Source organism: Neolamprologus multifasciatus, chromosome 14 (assembly GCF_963576455.1).
Source record: "Neolamprologus multifasciatus chromosome 14, fNeoMul1.2, whole genome shotgun sequence".
Classification (NCBI taxonomy): domain Eukaryota; kingdom Metazoa; phylum Chordata; class Actinopteri; order Cichliformes; family Cichlidae; genus Neolamprologus; species Neolamprologus multifasciatus.
The window spans coordinates 25,965,591-25,980,987 of record NC_140452.1 but is presented as its reverse complement, the minus strand read 5'-3'; the positions used below and the strand labels follow the sequence as shown (position 1 = coordinate 25,980,987).

The window sequence follows — 15,397 nt, the reverse complement described above, 5'->3', positions numbered from 1 at the left end:
GAGGATTCCTGGAAAAACAGCTCCCGCTACCTGCTGCTCTCTGCGGATCAAACTGACCCCGGGCGATACGAAGCTATGGGCTGACACTCTGTTCAACATTAATCAGTCATCACAGCGTGTGGCCAGAGGCACACGTAACCATTAACGCAACACACCGGAGACTAAGATTCAGAATAAAAGCGCAGAAATATCCCATCAACCCTTTGTTCAGTAATATGATAAACTGTACAGTATTGTGCTCTGGTATCTCATTTTTCTGCTCTCTCTGTGCACTTCAAAGATATCCATGCACTGTATGACACGAATGACTGTGAAAATGACGGGGCTGTCTCTGCCCTTGGATGCTGGATTGTTGAGCGGATATTTGCCATCAAACAAAATTGGTCCTGTTGAGTCTACATCTGTTGTCAGTGTTATTATTTTTTCATTTTTTTTCCCCAAAACCCTTCCACCAACAGGTGTGTGCTACATCCAAGGAAACACAGCACGTTGCGGCCATTGGTGTACCTGTGACTCGTAGTTTGTCTGGCCCAATCTCAGCCTTGTTGCCATCTGCAGTGAACAGCATGTTGTCATTGTGCGAGTTAATGAGCAGATTTCGAGTGTGTCCCTGAGCCTCTTTTGGACCTGGAACAACAACAACAACAACACCTGAAGGGGTTTGGCAATAAGACATGAGTAACGTGCAACCATGAAAATCTATCATCATTCTCTTCCTGTGATTCAGTTCGATGTGCTCAGAGACACATTCCCAATTTAGATCAGCGTAGAGGTGGAAAGGGGAGAGACAGCGGCCACCTGCTGATGAGAAACGCACTGATTAAAAATGCGTAACCATATTACTGCTTTGGTCTGACACGTAACTCATCTGAGGTTACTTCACTTTGCCCTTCACTCCATCAGCCCTGAGAGAAGCTGATCTAAAACATGTAGATCATTCAGTGAGATATTTAACCTCTGTCAGGGCTCACAAATGTGAACAGACACGCGGTGTTCCCTAACAAGCATTTCAGTTTTATTCACAGAAGCCCAAGAGTATGCAGGCTATGCATCTTATGGCTTAATGATCAAGGACACATAACGGCACTGTGGAACACAACAATTTGCTGGCCTTTTAATTATGACAAAATCCCCCAACGTGGCAGTCGGTGAGCCATAAAGAGACGCACAAATATGATCCTCCACCGGCCTCAGGCCCTCGCGTGTAATACAGAACGATCCAGAAGCAATGGATGGAGAAAAGGAATGCTGAATTTAATGGATTTTAAATGGAAATCTAAGAGATTATGAATTGAAATATGGCCTCTTGTCTCTGCTAATGCTGGATGAGAAATCCCTGCAGTGCACCAGTGTCTTTACTGTCACTCTCAGTGTCACTCATCAGTGGGATGTGATGTGTGTGTGCCGCATGTTTCTGTGTGTACATGTGTCCTCTCACCCACAGATATCCTCTCTATAACGTCACCATTTTCATTGCGGGCGTTGAGGGAAACATTTTCCGATGAGTGTAATAGAAGTGAAGAGTCCTGTGGAGATGAAGAAATATTGCCATATTAACAGCCTGTGGGAATAACATCAATCTGCAACAGAAAAATGATAAAAATTAGAATATTTGCATGTATGAACTTGGACAAAGAGGTTTTATGGGAGGTTTTTAGGCACGCTGGCTCTGCAGGTAGCACTCGTTCACTGGTCACACCCTTTAGTCCACACTAACTAATGGATTGTAAAAGCATTCATGATTCCCTGAGGATAACTCCTACTGACTTTCATTGCCTGACTCTAACGCTACCATGAGGTTGATAATGTGAGGTTTATTAGGCTATCAAGACAGCTCTGCAAAACTGGCATCCAGAAAAAAACAGGACATTTATTTGAATAGTGCCCATTAAAATCAGCATTACAAAACTGCTTTACAAAAACATAATACACACAAAAAAATACAAAAATGTTAAAGTTATCAGAAGATTTAAAACCAAAGTATTGCTCTCTAGAGATAAGCTAGTGCACTGTCGAGAGTGAAATACAATACAAATTTAAAAAGTAAACATTATAAGAATATTTTATTTAAAAAAATAAATAAAATGAGTAAAGCTTAACACTTGAAAAATAAAAGTCAGACTTGCTCAGGCAGGTTTTTCCACAGCAGAGGAGCCCAAACAACAAATGCTCAGTCACCTTCAGTTTTTAAGCATGAGGTGGGAACAGTTGGCAGGTTCCTGCCTCAGGATCTCAGGCTGCTCACTGGTTCCAGTCTATTCCAGCATCTCTTCTGGAGCCAGGTCATGAAGGGCACTCACTCCTGACACCCTCTGTCCTAACGTGGGGACATTACGTTTTGGCTTTTCTGCACTTTGTATTTCATTTCTGTCAATAAAGCATTTTAACTTTGTGGTGGTGACTTTATTTCGCTATGCTGTAAAATAAACAGCATGAGGATCATGAGGGCATGCTATGAGGTTTATCTGTCAGAGGTCCAAAGTAACGTGATATTTACAATCCTCATATATCATTTCTTATATGCCTATATGTTCTCAATACAAAGGATGACAATAAGAAACACCGTTTTAAATAGCATTATTATTGCTTTGACCTTCAGGTCAATCAAGAATCAAGGAGAGGTCGGAGGTCAAATCTGTATATTGTAATCATATTATATTAGATTATTTTCTATATGTTGGCAATACACACAAGATTTGTGAGAATCAGTTTCTAAGATATGGCTAGGCTTTTTGTCAATTTTCTACTAATAAATCATAAAGTTCACCTTGATGACCTCAGGGGATGTAAGCGAAATTTGAATGGATTGTTAGCATGACCCCACGCTACACCCCTACACAGTTTTTATCAGAATTCATTTAAAACGTTGAGCTATAGTGTTTATAGACAGAAAGAATGATATGCAGGCACAGGAACACTGCCAAAAACATAAACTCCGTGGCAAAGTTAAGAACAGTAAGAATAATAGAGAGTATGCGGCTAAAACTCAATATCAGTTGTATTCTAGCACTCCTCAAATGCAGACAGGAGGGCTGGATTAGCTTGCTGATATATTTCTCAAACATTAGGTTTGCATCAATAGCAAACACAGATTTCAGCCTATTTAATTTTGGAAGGACAAAGAACTGGATAACAGGATTTTTTAAATGTTTAAATGTATTACACTTTTATTTTATTTAAAATGTTCATTTTAGAAGATTTTCAGATATTCATTTTGGTTAGATGGTCTTAACTGCCTTAGAGATAGGGTGAGAAGTGCGGCCATCTGGGAGGGGCTCAGAGTAGAGCCGTTGCTCCTCCACATCGAAAGGAGCCAGTTGAGGTGGTTCGGGTATCTGACAAGGATGCCCCCTGGGGTTGGTGTTCCGGGTATGTCCCACCGGGATGAGGCCCCGGGGCAGACCCAGGACACGCTGGAGACATTATATCTCTCGGCTGGCCTGGGAACGCCTTGGTGTTCCCCCGGATAAGCTGGAGGAGGTGGCTGGGGAGAGGGAGGTCTGGGCTTCTCTGCTTAGGCTGCTGCCCCCGCGACCCGGCCCCGGAAAAAGCGGATGAAGATGGATGGATGGATGGTCTTAACTGGGAGATAACACTGAATGTTGCTGAAAGAGCAGTATGATAACATGTTTCTGTACAATGTGGCCAAAAGGCAGGACATACTGATAGGTCCTAGTATAGAACCCTGTGGGACTCCACATGTGGTCAGAGGAGATGGTCACCAACAGAAACTGTGTTACATGGCTACCCCACCAGTGTTGGAGCTTTTCATAACACATTCCCATAAACTTCTGCACATGATTCTGTTCCTGTGAGCAAGCTAGCATGCTAACAACAGCATTTAGCCCAAAGCACCATAAAGTAGCTAGCATGGCGGTAAACTCAAGAAACTTTTTTCTGATTTTTCTGATTAACAGCTTTTTATTGTATCTTAGCTACGCATTAAGATCATAACAAATATTAATACTGCCATTTATTTTGTTTTTAGTTGATAAAAATGTTTCCTCTCAATCATTTATCTGCTAACACATTAGCATTTACAGCTGTCGACTTGGATTATTCTACAAACAGTTTACTGATATATTATTGACAATTATTATTATGATCAGGCAGCCATTAGGAGGCACTGAGCATCCTGATGGGGAGGATATTCACCAGCCAGGCTGAAGCATTACTGACCAGAAAAAGTGCCATGGGCTACTGTTTATTAAGGCTGACAAAGAATGCATTATTATCAGGCTATTTATTATTTTACCTAAATATTAGTACAGGATGTGACAGCAAGTAATTAGGTCTGTATAAGAGACATGGCAAACACACACACACACACACACACACACACACACACACACACACACACACACACACACACACACACAAATATACACTGTCATAAAATGTTTAAATGAAGAAGCTTAGCAATAAATCTCTTCTGCTCCTTTGTAGCTGAGGGGAAGATGTGCTTCTAAAAATGGTCTAGGAAAGCAAGTTTTCATGTAGAGGGCAGCAGGATGTCTCTCTAAGCACTGAATCATTTTAGTAACCCATAGAACACATTAGAAAATGTGTCCATCCATAAATGAGGAATACATTGCCGTTTTAATGAGGCCCATGAAGCAAGAAAAAAAAATATTGCTGCTATGAGCAAGAAAAGCCATAACATGTAAACAACTGCAGCAAAGTGTTCCCATCTGCTGCTAGCAGGCGGGCCATAAACTACTTTCCACCACAAATATCCCTGAGGTTAATGGAGAGCTCAGCACACCACCACGTGCACTGTGTGCTACTGCCAAATCCAGTTTGTTCTGACACATCTCCTAAAAAAAGTACTGTCAGAAATATGCAGCTCTCTCACTACAGCTGGATAAAAACTGCCTGAGGAATTAGATTTAGATGATAAGATGACGTGCAGTCTCCAAAGATCCAACACACACTCAAGTTTAAGTTTAGTAAACAGTGAGAAATAATGGCCAGGCTGTCAGGCTACTTAACTGAGCAAACAGAGGTTTGAAAATGAATGGGGTAGAAGACGAGAAAGGGAGAGAAGGAGAGGGTAGAGGGGGCGAGAGGAGGCTTATCTCAGAAGAATGTGGCGAAGAAGAGCAGGAAAAAAAGTTTGCATTTCTGATTGGCTTACTTCTCTGCTGTGGATCTCCTGAGCATAGAGAGGGAAGAGGAACTCAGACTCGCCGTCCTCCAGCTTAACCCCATCTCCATGTACTTGTAGCAGTCCCATCCCTTCCTATGATCAAAATAAAATCAAGAGGTTACATATTTAGACAAAGGCATGCCAAGAAGGTGAGGAATGTGCTTTGGCTTTCCAGCTAACAGCGTTCCCTCTATCACTTAGGTATTTGTCTAAGGTCTCCACCATAGTGTGTACATGTGCATGCAAGAGTGTGTGTTGGCTTGTAGCTTTGTTCATAAATCCACAGTTGCCATCTGGAGTTGAGACAGAAAGCTGACAAGTCTCCATGAAATAACAAACACATTTACTCTCCTGTTTAGACAGCCAAGTAGGACTTAATGATGGATAACACTATTGCTGCCTGACATTACAATAATAAGCAGGTGATAGTCAAATGATGGGCTGATCAACAAAAGCTACATACTAAACATTTAAACATACCATTTGAAAGGAGAAAGGAAAAACAATCCCAACTGAAAACATGGTGTCCAAATGTGAGCTGTGCATACCGTGTTGAACCACATCACCCTGAGGATCCAGATGGTGAGGGCAAAGTTGACCACCAGGATGACAATGAGCAGCAGCACAAACAGGTAGAGACAGCGCTTCCTCCAGCCATAGATGCCAATCTTGTAGAGTTCGTCGGGCACCGACCTGGGCGTGCTGCTGCCCTCGGTGGTGGTGACATACTGTTCCCGCACCATCTGTCGCCTGGCCGCCACAGATGAAGACAGGTACGCAGGCAATGGAGTAAAATCAAAGATATTAGTAAAGATATCAAAGATCAATTTGAAATAAATTTGGCAGAGCAGAGAGAATTATTAAAACAACCTGTGAACATAATGTTGATAATATCTAGTGAACCTCTTAAGAAAGCAAACAGTGTCCTGTAAAGTTCTATATTTGGTCTTCACCAGCACCCAAAGCACTTATCAAAGTCTTTACCTGCTAAATATGTTGTTATCACTCTGTGTCTATCTTGCATTTGGAGCTGGGTAGTTGGTAAAGAGTAAGTTTGAGGGCTTTCTTGGAATAAAAATCCTCCTTTGTGGAACACAAACAATGCTATGATACAGGTAATATTTGCTTAAAGCAGTAAAGTTTGCTCAAATCCCGAAACTTGCTTTAAATCTTTGACTAAGGGGAACTGTGAAAATTCATTAAAATGCTCTGCGTCTCTGTTTTGCTCTTAATTAAAATAAAGTTAATATAAAAATATTGATTGCAGAAGTGAGCGAACATTGCTCAAAGCATTCTGACAACAGGAGCACCAAGAAAAGCAGCACAAAACAGCTCCCCTCCCCCCCCAAAAAAGAAAAAAAATAAAAACACTATATTAAGTTTCGTACACTCAGAGCCTTTTGCTTTCTTTATCACTTCATGCATTTACAAGTGAAATGGTGCTGTCAGGAGCCTTCATCAGAATCACTTTACAAAAGTCTCTAAGCAAATCAAGTGACTAAGAAGCGTCTCGGTGTGCAACTAATTGGTTTTTGCTGTTAATTTAAAGCAGTTTCAAGTCTGCAGCTATAGTAATTAATAACATCCATCCATCCATTTTGTCAACCAGTAATCCAACTGGAGGTCCAGAGGGACAGGTCGGGAGCCGAAGCCTAGCCCAGCGCACACAGAGTGAGAGGCGGGGTTCAGACTCTACTTGTCGTTAGGCTGATGTATAACACATCTATATGTATTTGCTGCACACACTTTCTATTATTTCAAGGAAATGACCAAACATTTATTTTCTTTTGCACTCTTAAAATATAAGATGTTTGTCTTTAATATGTATTTTTCCTTTTTTGCTTTCCTATTAGAGAAGGACCTTTTTCTCACCATCTAGACCAGAGGTCTCCAACTCCAGGCCTCGAACGCCGGTGTACTGCAGGTTTTAGATCTCACCCTGGGTCTACACACCTGAATCAAATGATTAGTTCATTAGCAGGCCTCTGCAGAACTTAAAGACATGTTGAGGAGGTAATTTAGCCATTTGAATCAGCTGTGTTGGATGAAGGACACATCTAAAAACTGCAGGACACCGGCCCTCGAGGCCTGGAGTTGGGGACCCCTGATCTACACTAATACAAAAAAGAAAGTTAGAGTTCTTGTGTGTTAAGTTCTTAAGAGTAATATTAGTTTTGAATTCTAGTTTTTGTTTATTTGTTAGGATTTATGGTTGAATGGTCTTTTTTTTATCATAGTGGTTTTAATTGTTTCACCTGTGCCTTGTTTTCCCCAGCTGTGTTGCATCTTCCTAATTACCTAGTGTATTAAAGCTCATGTTGTGTCCTCACCTTATTTTTTTGTTAAGCTTGCTGGTGCTAGCTAATAAAGCTGCACTTGGAGTATAAGGGTTCCTGCATTTTGGGTCTACCCTCCACCTACCACAAAGCACACTTTGACAACATTTTCTGGTACTGCAGTGTGCAGAGGACTTGGAGTTGTATTGGTAACTAACTAAGTAATTACAAATGCAACATTTCTATCAGCTCAACAAAAATCAGCAAACACATTTTGTAGCAGAGTGTGTTGCTAGCTAAAGGTCCAACTGCAGTATTTCACAGGAAGAGAAAAGAAAGAGCTAACTCCACTCAGAGATGGAGAACAATAAGAAAGACAGAACAGGAAAGGAAGAAGAGAGGTTAGATTTAAAGGTAAGGACTGCTCACTGGTATGTGATAAACTGTAAATGTAAAGCTTACATGCAAGTCTTCATGTTTTTAAATCAGGTTTTCCGTTTTTTTTTTATTCATATTGTGAAATGTAATGCAAAACAAACTGAGGTTGACTAACTGTGTTATTTAAAGGTTGCATGAAAATACTCTGCAGGATAAACTGGTTAGTTTGTAGGGGTGCAACGATACTCGTATCGATATTGAACCGTTTGATACAGTGCTTTCGGTTCGGTACGCATATGTAACAATACAAAGTTTTTAATTTATTTTATCAACTTTCCTTCTGACGGTGCTGTCTGTGTTGAGCGCTCAGTGGATCTGCGCTCGACAGTGCAGCCTAGGCGGAGTAGTCGAACGCAGATTCACTGAGCGCAGGGCAAGCTAGTGAGACAGAAGCTAAGCTCTCCTTGCAACATGGCAAATTGAACCTCCCCCACCCTCATTCAGATCTGGCGTTTGGAACTATTTTGGTTTTCATGTGACGTATGACCCTGAAGGTAAGCGAGTCATGGACTAAAGTAAAACAGTATGTTGGATGTGCCAGCAATGCTCAATTACATTGGTAGGAACTAGTGTGTTAGCGCAGTTAGCTCGTTAACGTGTTGGCCGTCCAGCTCCGCGCACGGGGCGATCCGCGGTAGCTCGTTAACGGAGATTTGCCGTGTTGTGGCGTTAACGTCATTTCAACGAGATTTACGCTGACAGCACTAGTGGGAACACAACGAATATGACTGCACATTTACGCGACATCATCCTAGTGCAAAGACAAGTGGAAGCAGACAAAAACAACAAGCAGGCATGCTACAAACTTTACCCGAGTCATTTAGACAGCCGTTAGCACATGATTCTCCTTATGGGGACCTGATATGTTTAATATGCTGCTGAGAGTATAGCCCAGAAGAAGCGTATAGTATAGCTTTTATTTTGGAAAGAGACATTTCTCTGTAATAAACTCTCTTTTCCAAAGATGAGTGATTCCTCAATCAGATACAAGACTCGCAAAATCGCTAGCCCGACGTCCCGGGGCTAGCGATTTTTCCAGTCAGGCTACCAAAATCTATCTCTGCCCTGCCCGTCGGCCTATCGTAGGAAGGAAAAATATATGTCAATGCTTTTGCATTCTTTCGGAAATGTAGCTGGGTAATTATGTCATTGGCATCGGTGAGCAACTATCAATATGTGACATATTGAAATCGCGTTTGAATTTGCGCTTGTTTTTTGCTTTCACTTTGCAATCGCACAAACTGTGTATAGAGAGCGACAGCACTGATTGGTGAGTGATGATAATTTGCGCACCAATTCTTCTGATATTGTCTTATCAATCGTTAGCTTACTATGCAAACATGACAAGTGAAATCTCTCGCAGCAAGCTTAAACATGTGAGAGGTTGATCGCGCAGAGAATCGCTGAGTGTTATGTGAGTGCATGTGTAAAAGCAGCAGGATATATATTTTAGTTCTGCTCAGCCAAATAAGACAGGTCAGCGTGAAGAAGTGACAGCCAAAGAAAAGCTTACCACAAAACGGAAAAGTTATGACAAATCAGAGTATAAGGCAAAAAGAAAGTGCAGCTTTATGGTTTCATGGACAAAAGAATTTCTGTGGCTGCAATATGACGAGCTAAATAATCAGGGCTGCACATAAGTGGTCCGCAGGTGCGCATTCGCTGTCAAAATAAAAAACGCGCACAAGATAAGAAGTTGCAATGCGTTTTTGCGTACATAAGATTTTCAGGAGGAGGACAAACATTTCGACCGAAGCCATTCTAACTACACAGCCACTTCATTTTAAAATAGTCATTGGAAGTTCTAAACATTTGTTTAGAACTCTTAAAGATGTTGAAGAAGCTCCTTTAAGCAATTACTTTGGTGTTCCTCCACCTCCAAGAAATGTCAGGGGTCCGAACCACAAAAGAAGCGCGTATTCTCGGAAAAGTGGTTGCAGGAGGTGAGCTGGCTTCAAACAAATGATGAACGCACAGAGATGTGGTGCAGAATGTGCCGTGAAAATTTAATAAATGACTAATTAAAAAGGCATGAACATTTTTTTTGTATCGAAAAAATATCGAACCGTGACACCAAAGTATCGAACCGAACCGAACCGTGAATTTTGTGTATCGTTGCACCCCTATTAGTTTGCTGTACTGGGAAGGATTTAAAGTGTGTGTGGCTGGTGCACTGTGGCTGTGGTGCTCATGGTCAGAGTTCAGTTATATATAATTATAAGCTAAGGTGATGGTGCTTAGATTCATTCACAAAATTAAACCTTCATATCAACTTTATCCTGTTTGGAAAAAAGACAGCATAAACAGTAGACTATCAGTGTGGAGGATTGACACAAAGGACAACTCATGACCACCTGCTGACATCTTGTCGAATTCAGTTGTGAACATACACAAAGAGCAGCAGGTCAGCTGATCACAGCCTATACATTAAGAAAAATCAACAGGAGCACTCAATAGAAATTACACCCTCTACAATGTGGGCAACAGAAAAAAGAGCTTTATTTTGTTTTCTCTTTGAATTGGGATCTCTTATTCTTAGTTTAAAAAAGGAACTGCTTCTGCACATCGATCTGGAAAGGGTTATAAAGGCCATGTCTGAACAATATGTAGTCCATCATTCTACAGTGAGAGAAAATCTTCACAACTGGAAAACATTCAAGGCAGCTGCCAATCTTCCCAGGAATGAATGTTCCAGCAAATTCAACCCAAGATCAAAAACTGTAATTTCTCAGAGAAACTTCAAGAAATCTAAAAACTATAGTTCAAACTCTACACACCTCAGCATGATAAATGTTCAAGTTCATAAAGATGCAGTTAGAAAGATACTGATCAAGTATGGGTTGTTTTGGGAGGGCTGCCAAGGAAATCCTCTTTTCTCCAAAAGGAATATAGCAGGATGGCTTAAGATTACAAAGTTTCATCTGACGAAACCACAAGACTTCTGCAACAATCCTTTGGACAGAGGAGATCGAAGTGAAGATTTTTGGCCATAATGCACAGCACCAGACTTGGAGAAAACCGAACACAGCATATCTGCACAAACCCCTCATCACAGCTTTCAATCATGGTGCTGGAAGGCTGGTGATGTGGGCTTGTTTTGCATCCACGGGACCTGAGCACCTTGCAGCCTGTCTGACAGACTCACATCTAAAGCTTTGCCCAAATTGGGTCATGCAACAGGACAATGATCCCAAGCACAGCAAAAAATTCACAGAATGACAGAAAAAAGAATCAAGGTGCTGCAATGATCCAGTCAAAGGCCAAATTTCAACCTGACTCAAATGCTGTGGTGGGACTTTAAGAGAGCTGTGCATAAAGAAACCTCAATGAACTGAAGCAATGTTGCAAAGGACTGTGAATCTGCAGGGCCCACAACTCCTATACTGGAAACCTGAAGTCCTAATCCCTGATCTTACCCAGTAGGTATGAAGAGTTCAGCTTGTGGATGAGGGGACTCGTCCAGGTGTCTTTGCTGCTAACTCTGATAAGAAGAAATCTGGACACAATGATGTGAGGGACTAATAAAGTCATACAGAAAACAATTACTTCAAGTTATTGGTGCTAAAGGTGATTCTACGAGCTAATGAATCAATCGGGGTGCTCAGTTTTTCACAGGGCTTCATAGACTCCTGTGAAAACTCTTTTTAACAAGGCTGCCTATTATTCCCATGAATGCTACCACACAAAAGAGTTAGAAAATGAATTCAGACAACCAAGAGATGTGAAACCCTCAAATCATTATGCTATTGTTATATACCAAACCATGTTAAAAACATGTTTTATATGGCAATTGGTCTCTTTCTGAATACTGAATTGAAACTTTAGCTTTGCTTCTGTGTGACAAATTCTGCAGCATCCAAGTTCTCAAGGTCTATTTTAATACTTTTCCAGTTTTTATGCTTCACTACATGCATACAATGTACATACAGCACTATGTAACGCCTTGTCTAACAGTCTACAGTATGATTCATGAGCCCAAAGCTCACACACACAGAGAGCTACAGGATGGCTGGCTCTTTGCACCGGTGGAAAACTTGACAGAATTTCCAGCAGTTTTTTAAAAAGGCAAAGGAAAAATGGTATTTATTACAGAGCTGAGGCTGTGTTTTCTGGCTACACAGCAGCAGACTAACAGTGACAAAAAGCAAGTCGATGAAAGTCAGCATATTTCAAACCACAGCCGGTACTATAAGTTATGACAAAACGGTCGTTTTCTGTATTCAGTTCACGTGATAGCCTTCCGAACTGCAGGACTGCAGAACCTGCGAGCGAGCCCCCCAGTCAGCACATTTGGACCATCTGACACAGTGACAAGAGAGAACCTCAGGGGGAGATTTCACAGCGGTTCGAGTACAGCGGAGGCAAAAAGCGCATAGCATGAGAGGGCTGCAGAGAGAGGAGTGGTGTTACTTTCTATTGATTAATCTGCATTAATAACCAGGGGCAGGCTGTGGAGAATGCTGCTTTCATTGAGGAGTGAGCCTGAAGAAAATGCTGTCAGTTAAGGATTATTATGAGTCAATGAAACATGCGAAAGAAGCAGTAACACAAAGAATGAAGATTTCTCTGTGCTACAAACTGCTCTTAATCTTCATCAGATCTTCAGAGCCACCACATTTCAGCTTAATGGGAAAAAAAGTTACCTGAACACAGATGTATCTGGGTTGTCTCAGCTGTGCTTTCTGAACTCGACAGGGCCCAGATGAAAGAAGCCCGGCGATTTACATAAAACACAGATGTTACATCTTACTGTCACAGCAAAAACATTTTCCATCATGTTAAAAGAGCCACTTTTCAAGCCCAAAAGCAATTCTTCCTGACGTTACCAGATGTTCAGCCGAACACATTATCCTGCTGCAACTCCCCCAGGCCCGAAGATGATGATGATGCAGGCGGGGGAAGATGAGCTGAGCATACAGTGACAAACTGTACAAGCAGAGGAGTTGTGCTGCTGTAAATAATGAAGGTAAACATTGTTCCACCCTCACACCAAGGAGTGATGAATGAAAGCAAACACGCTCTCTGCAAGCGGTCTGAGCTCTCTGAGGTCCAGGAGGACGTGGATCACAGACACTGATATTAAAGCAAAACGGGTTGTTCCTTGCTGTGTGCTGTAAACACAGGGAGAGAGCACAAAAGGCTGATGGTATTTCTATGACCACAGGTCCTGTCACATGGCCTGCAAGCCTAGCTGTGATGAATAGCCTTTATTTCACAATGAAACAAAAAAAACCCACTGCCAGCAAAAAGAAGGAAAAATAAGACTTTATAAGGAAAACTTGTGTCAAATACTCATTTTTTTCTCCTATATCACTTCATGTTTATGTATTAATCACAAGTGTGAGAATAAATCATCATAATAAATTGAATGTCAGCAATGCAGCAGAGGCACAGCAACTTTTAGCGGTTGTTGGGAGTCCCTCTCTTTGAAGGGAGATCTCCAGCGAGGTTTGAAAAATAAAAAAGGGAGCCAGAACAGCCAGACACTGTTTAATTGACTGATTCCAATATCCCCACACTGTATCTATTAACAGCCTCAGATCCTCGGATCTATTGTGTGTTAACATGTAGATCGGCTCAACTCTTTTATACTTTTTGGGCAAATGAGCAGTGAGAGTGAAAGAGCTCCGGCTCTGTTCATTATCACATTAATGAATTTGATCTAGTTCGGTCTAATTACTTTAAATGAAAGCATTAAGAGACTGTCAGCAGCACGAGAAGAAAGCAGCTTTGAGGCCAGATCTTTAAAGGGCGTCTTCCAGTTCCTGTGCTTACCACCACCACAGACTTCCATAGCAACCCAAATAAACAGTCCCCGAAGAGCTTTGCTGGAAGGGCCAGGAATGCTCAATTTATGGTCGGAAATTCAATCTGACTTAGAGAGAAAAATACTTTTGTCAGGTCTTTATTTCCTAAGTGTCCTTTTGAGTTCTTCTAAATATAAATGGTCACAAATACTCTACAGTGGAAACAACTACAAAAAATTATAAAGTAGCACAGAGCTCTAATACAATCTTCTGCTCCAGGCAGGTCCATTTATCCTAGGACATCCTCTCAATTAACCTTAAGCATATGATGCTCACTCCCTGGCTCTGTCTCTGACCTCTGAATCAGAGTTAGAGGGCCGGGTCGGACAGGCTAACTTCTACCTTTCAGTCTGCGGGGTCCGGCTGTAATTGAAAATCCAGGCTCTTCTCTGAGCCGAGGCTTGACCTGACAAAACGTCACAAGTTGCACTAACTTATAAAAGCTCAAAAAGCTTTAATGTGGAAGAAGGACTGCGGAGTAACACCGTTTGTGTGGAGCGAAGGGTGATTAGAAACTGACATCAGTGCTGAGGGTTTCTGCCTGGCTGTGTGTAGTAAGGAGGCTGGCGTCATGTCTCCACTTCGCTGTGATGCCTTAACTTCTATAAATAGGACACAGCATTGTGAACTAAATATAAAAAAAGCACCAGAGGAAATGCACAGAGACACAAACCACCCAGGTACATCTAATGAATATTACAAAGAGACTGGAGGATTTCTCAGAACACACAGAAAACATTAGTGAGTCGCTCTTTTGCACAGTTAGTTTAGCATTTCAGCATTGTTAGCCATGTATGGTTAAAACACAGGGGAACTGGCTGACTGAAAGCTGACTAAAAACACTGTTTTCAAATCCAAAACTGCCTCTGTGAGGACTGAAAGGTAAACTGAGCAAAATGTGAGAAGTACAGAAGGACAAAAACTGAAAAATATGTCCAGTAGGTGAAAGGTTACCTTCATAAAACACTTTAACTTTATACAAAGAGAAGGCTGTAAAAGACACAAAAAATTGATAATAATAACCAAATGGGTAAATGTCAAATCGGGGGCAGAGTACTCACCGATCTGTGTGGAGGCACAGCAGTCCTCTTTCCTATGCAACAGCAAGCAGTGCTCGGGCTGGTACAAGCAGCTTGAGAAGCAGCAGCGCTTGAGCTCCTCACGCGTCTGTCAGCCACTCAACAGCTGCGTGCCATAAATCCAGCTCTGGAAGTGCCCTGAATAATCACCACGAGACGGCGCTCCCACTCGCCTGCATTCCCACTCCGACTCTGAGCTCTGACTCCCTCTGCCTTTTTAGCCGTACAGATATTTGAATATCATCAGAGTATGCGTGAGAGAGAGAGAGTGTGAGAGACGAGTATTAACGATGAGTGGAAAGCCTCTCTCTCTCTCTCTCTCTCTCTCACACACACACAGAGAACCATCACATAATGAACAGAGCATTTGTTTGTCATTCAATCCACTGAGTCACTTTCACTGCCCAACCCAGGGCTTGAAGCAGCGGTGTCTAATTTGAGACTTCAGTCATGCCTCTCAGTATAAACTGAAGCTGGTCTTTCAGATACTGTAGCTCTGCAGGGTGACAGCAGGAAGGGTGGACCTTGAAGAGGGCAGTCAGTCAGTGAGAGAGGCGGACGTTCAGCAAACGCAGCAAAGCTGTGGTTCCTGATGTGGAAATTGTTTTATGGTCCTTGAATATATCAGTGAGGTTTGTTTTTTTTTTT

At 41.8% G+C, this 15,397-nt stretch overlaps 1 protein-coding gene across 1 annotated transcript in view; it reads right to left on the bottom strand.

Moving 5' to 3' along the window:
• Positions 1-15,397, bottom strand: part of sgcg (sarcoglycan, gamma) — a 19,935-nt gene extending 4,538 nt beyond the window's left edge. Inside the window, exons 1-5 of the mRNA XM_085184259.1 lie at positions 14,732-15,397; positions 5,698-5,899; positions 5,138-5,242; positions 1,439-1,526; positions 508-627 (exon numbers count right to left, since the gene is read on the bottom strand). Of these exons, the coding sequence (XP_085040385.1) occupies positions 508-627; positions 1,439-1,526; positions 5,138-5,242; positions 5,698-5,892 (508 nt within the window). The 5' untranslated portion in view covers positions 5,893-5,899; positions 14,732-15,397. The remainder of the gene's footprint in view (positions 1-507; positions 628-1,438; positions 1,527-5,137; positions 5,243-5,697; positions 5,900-14,731) is intronic.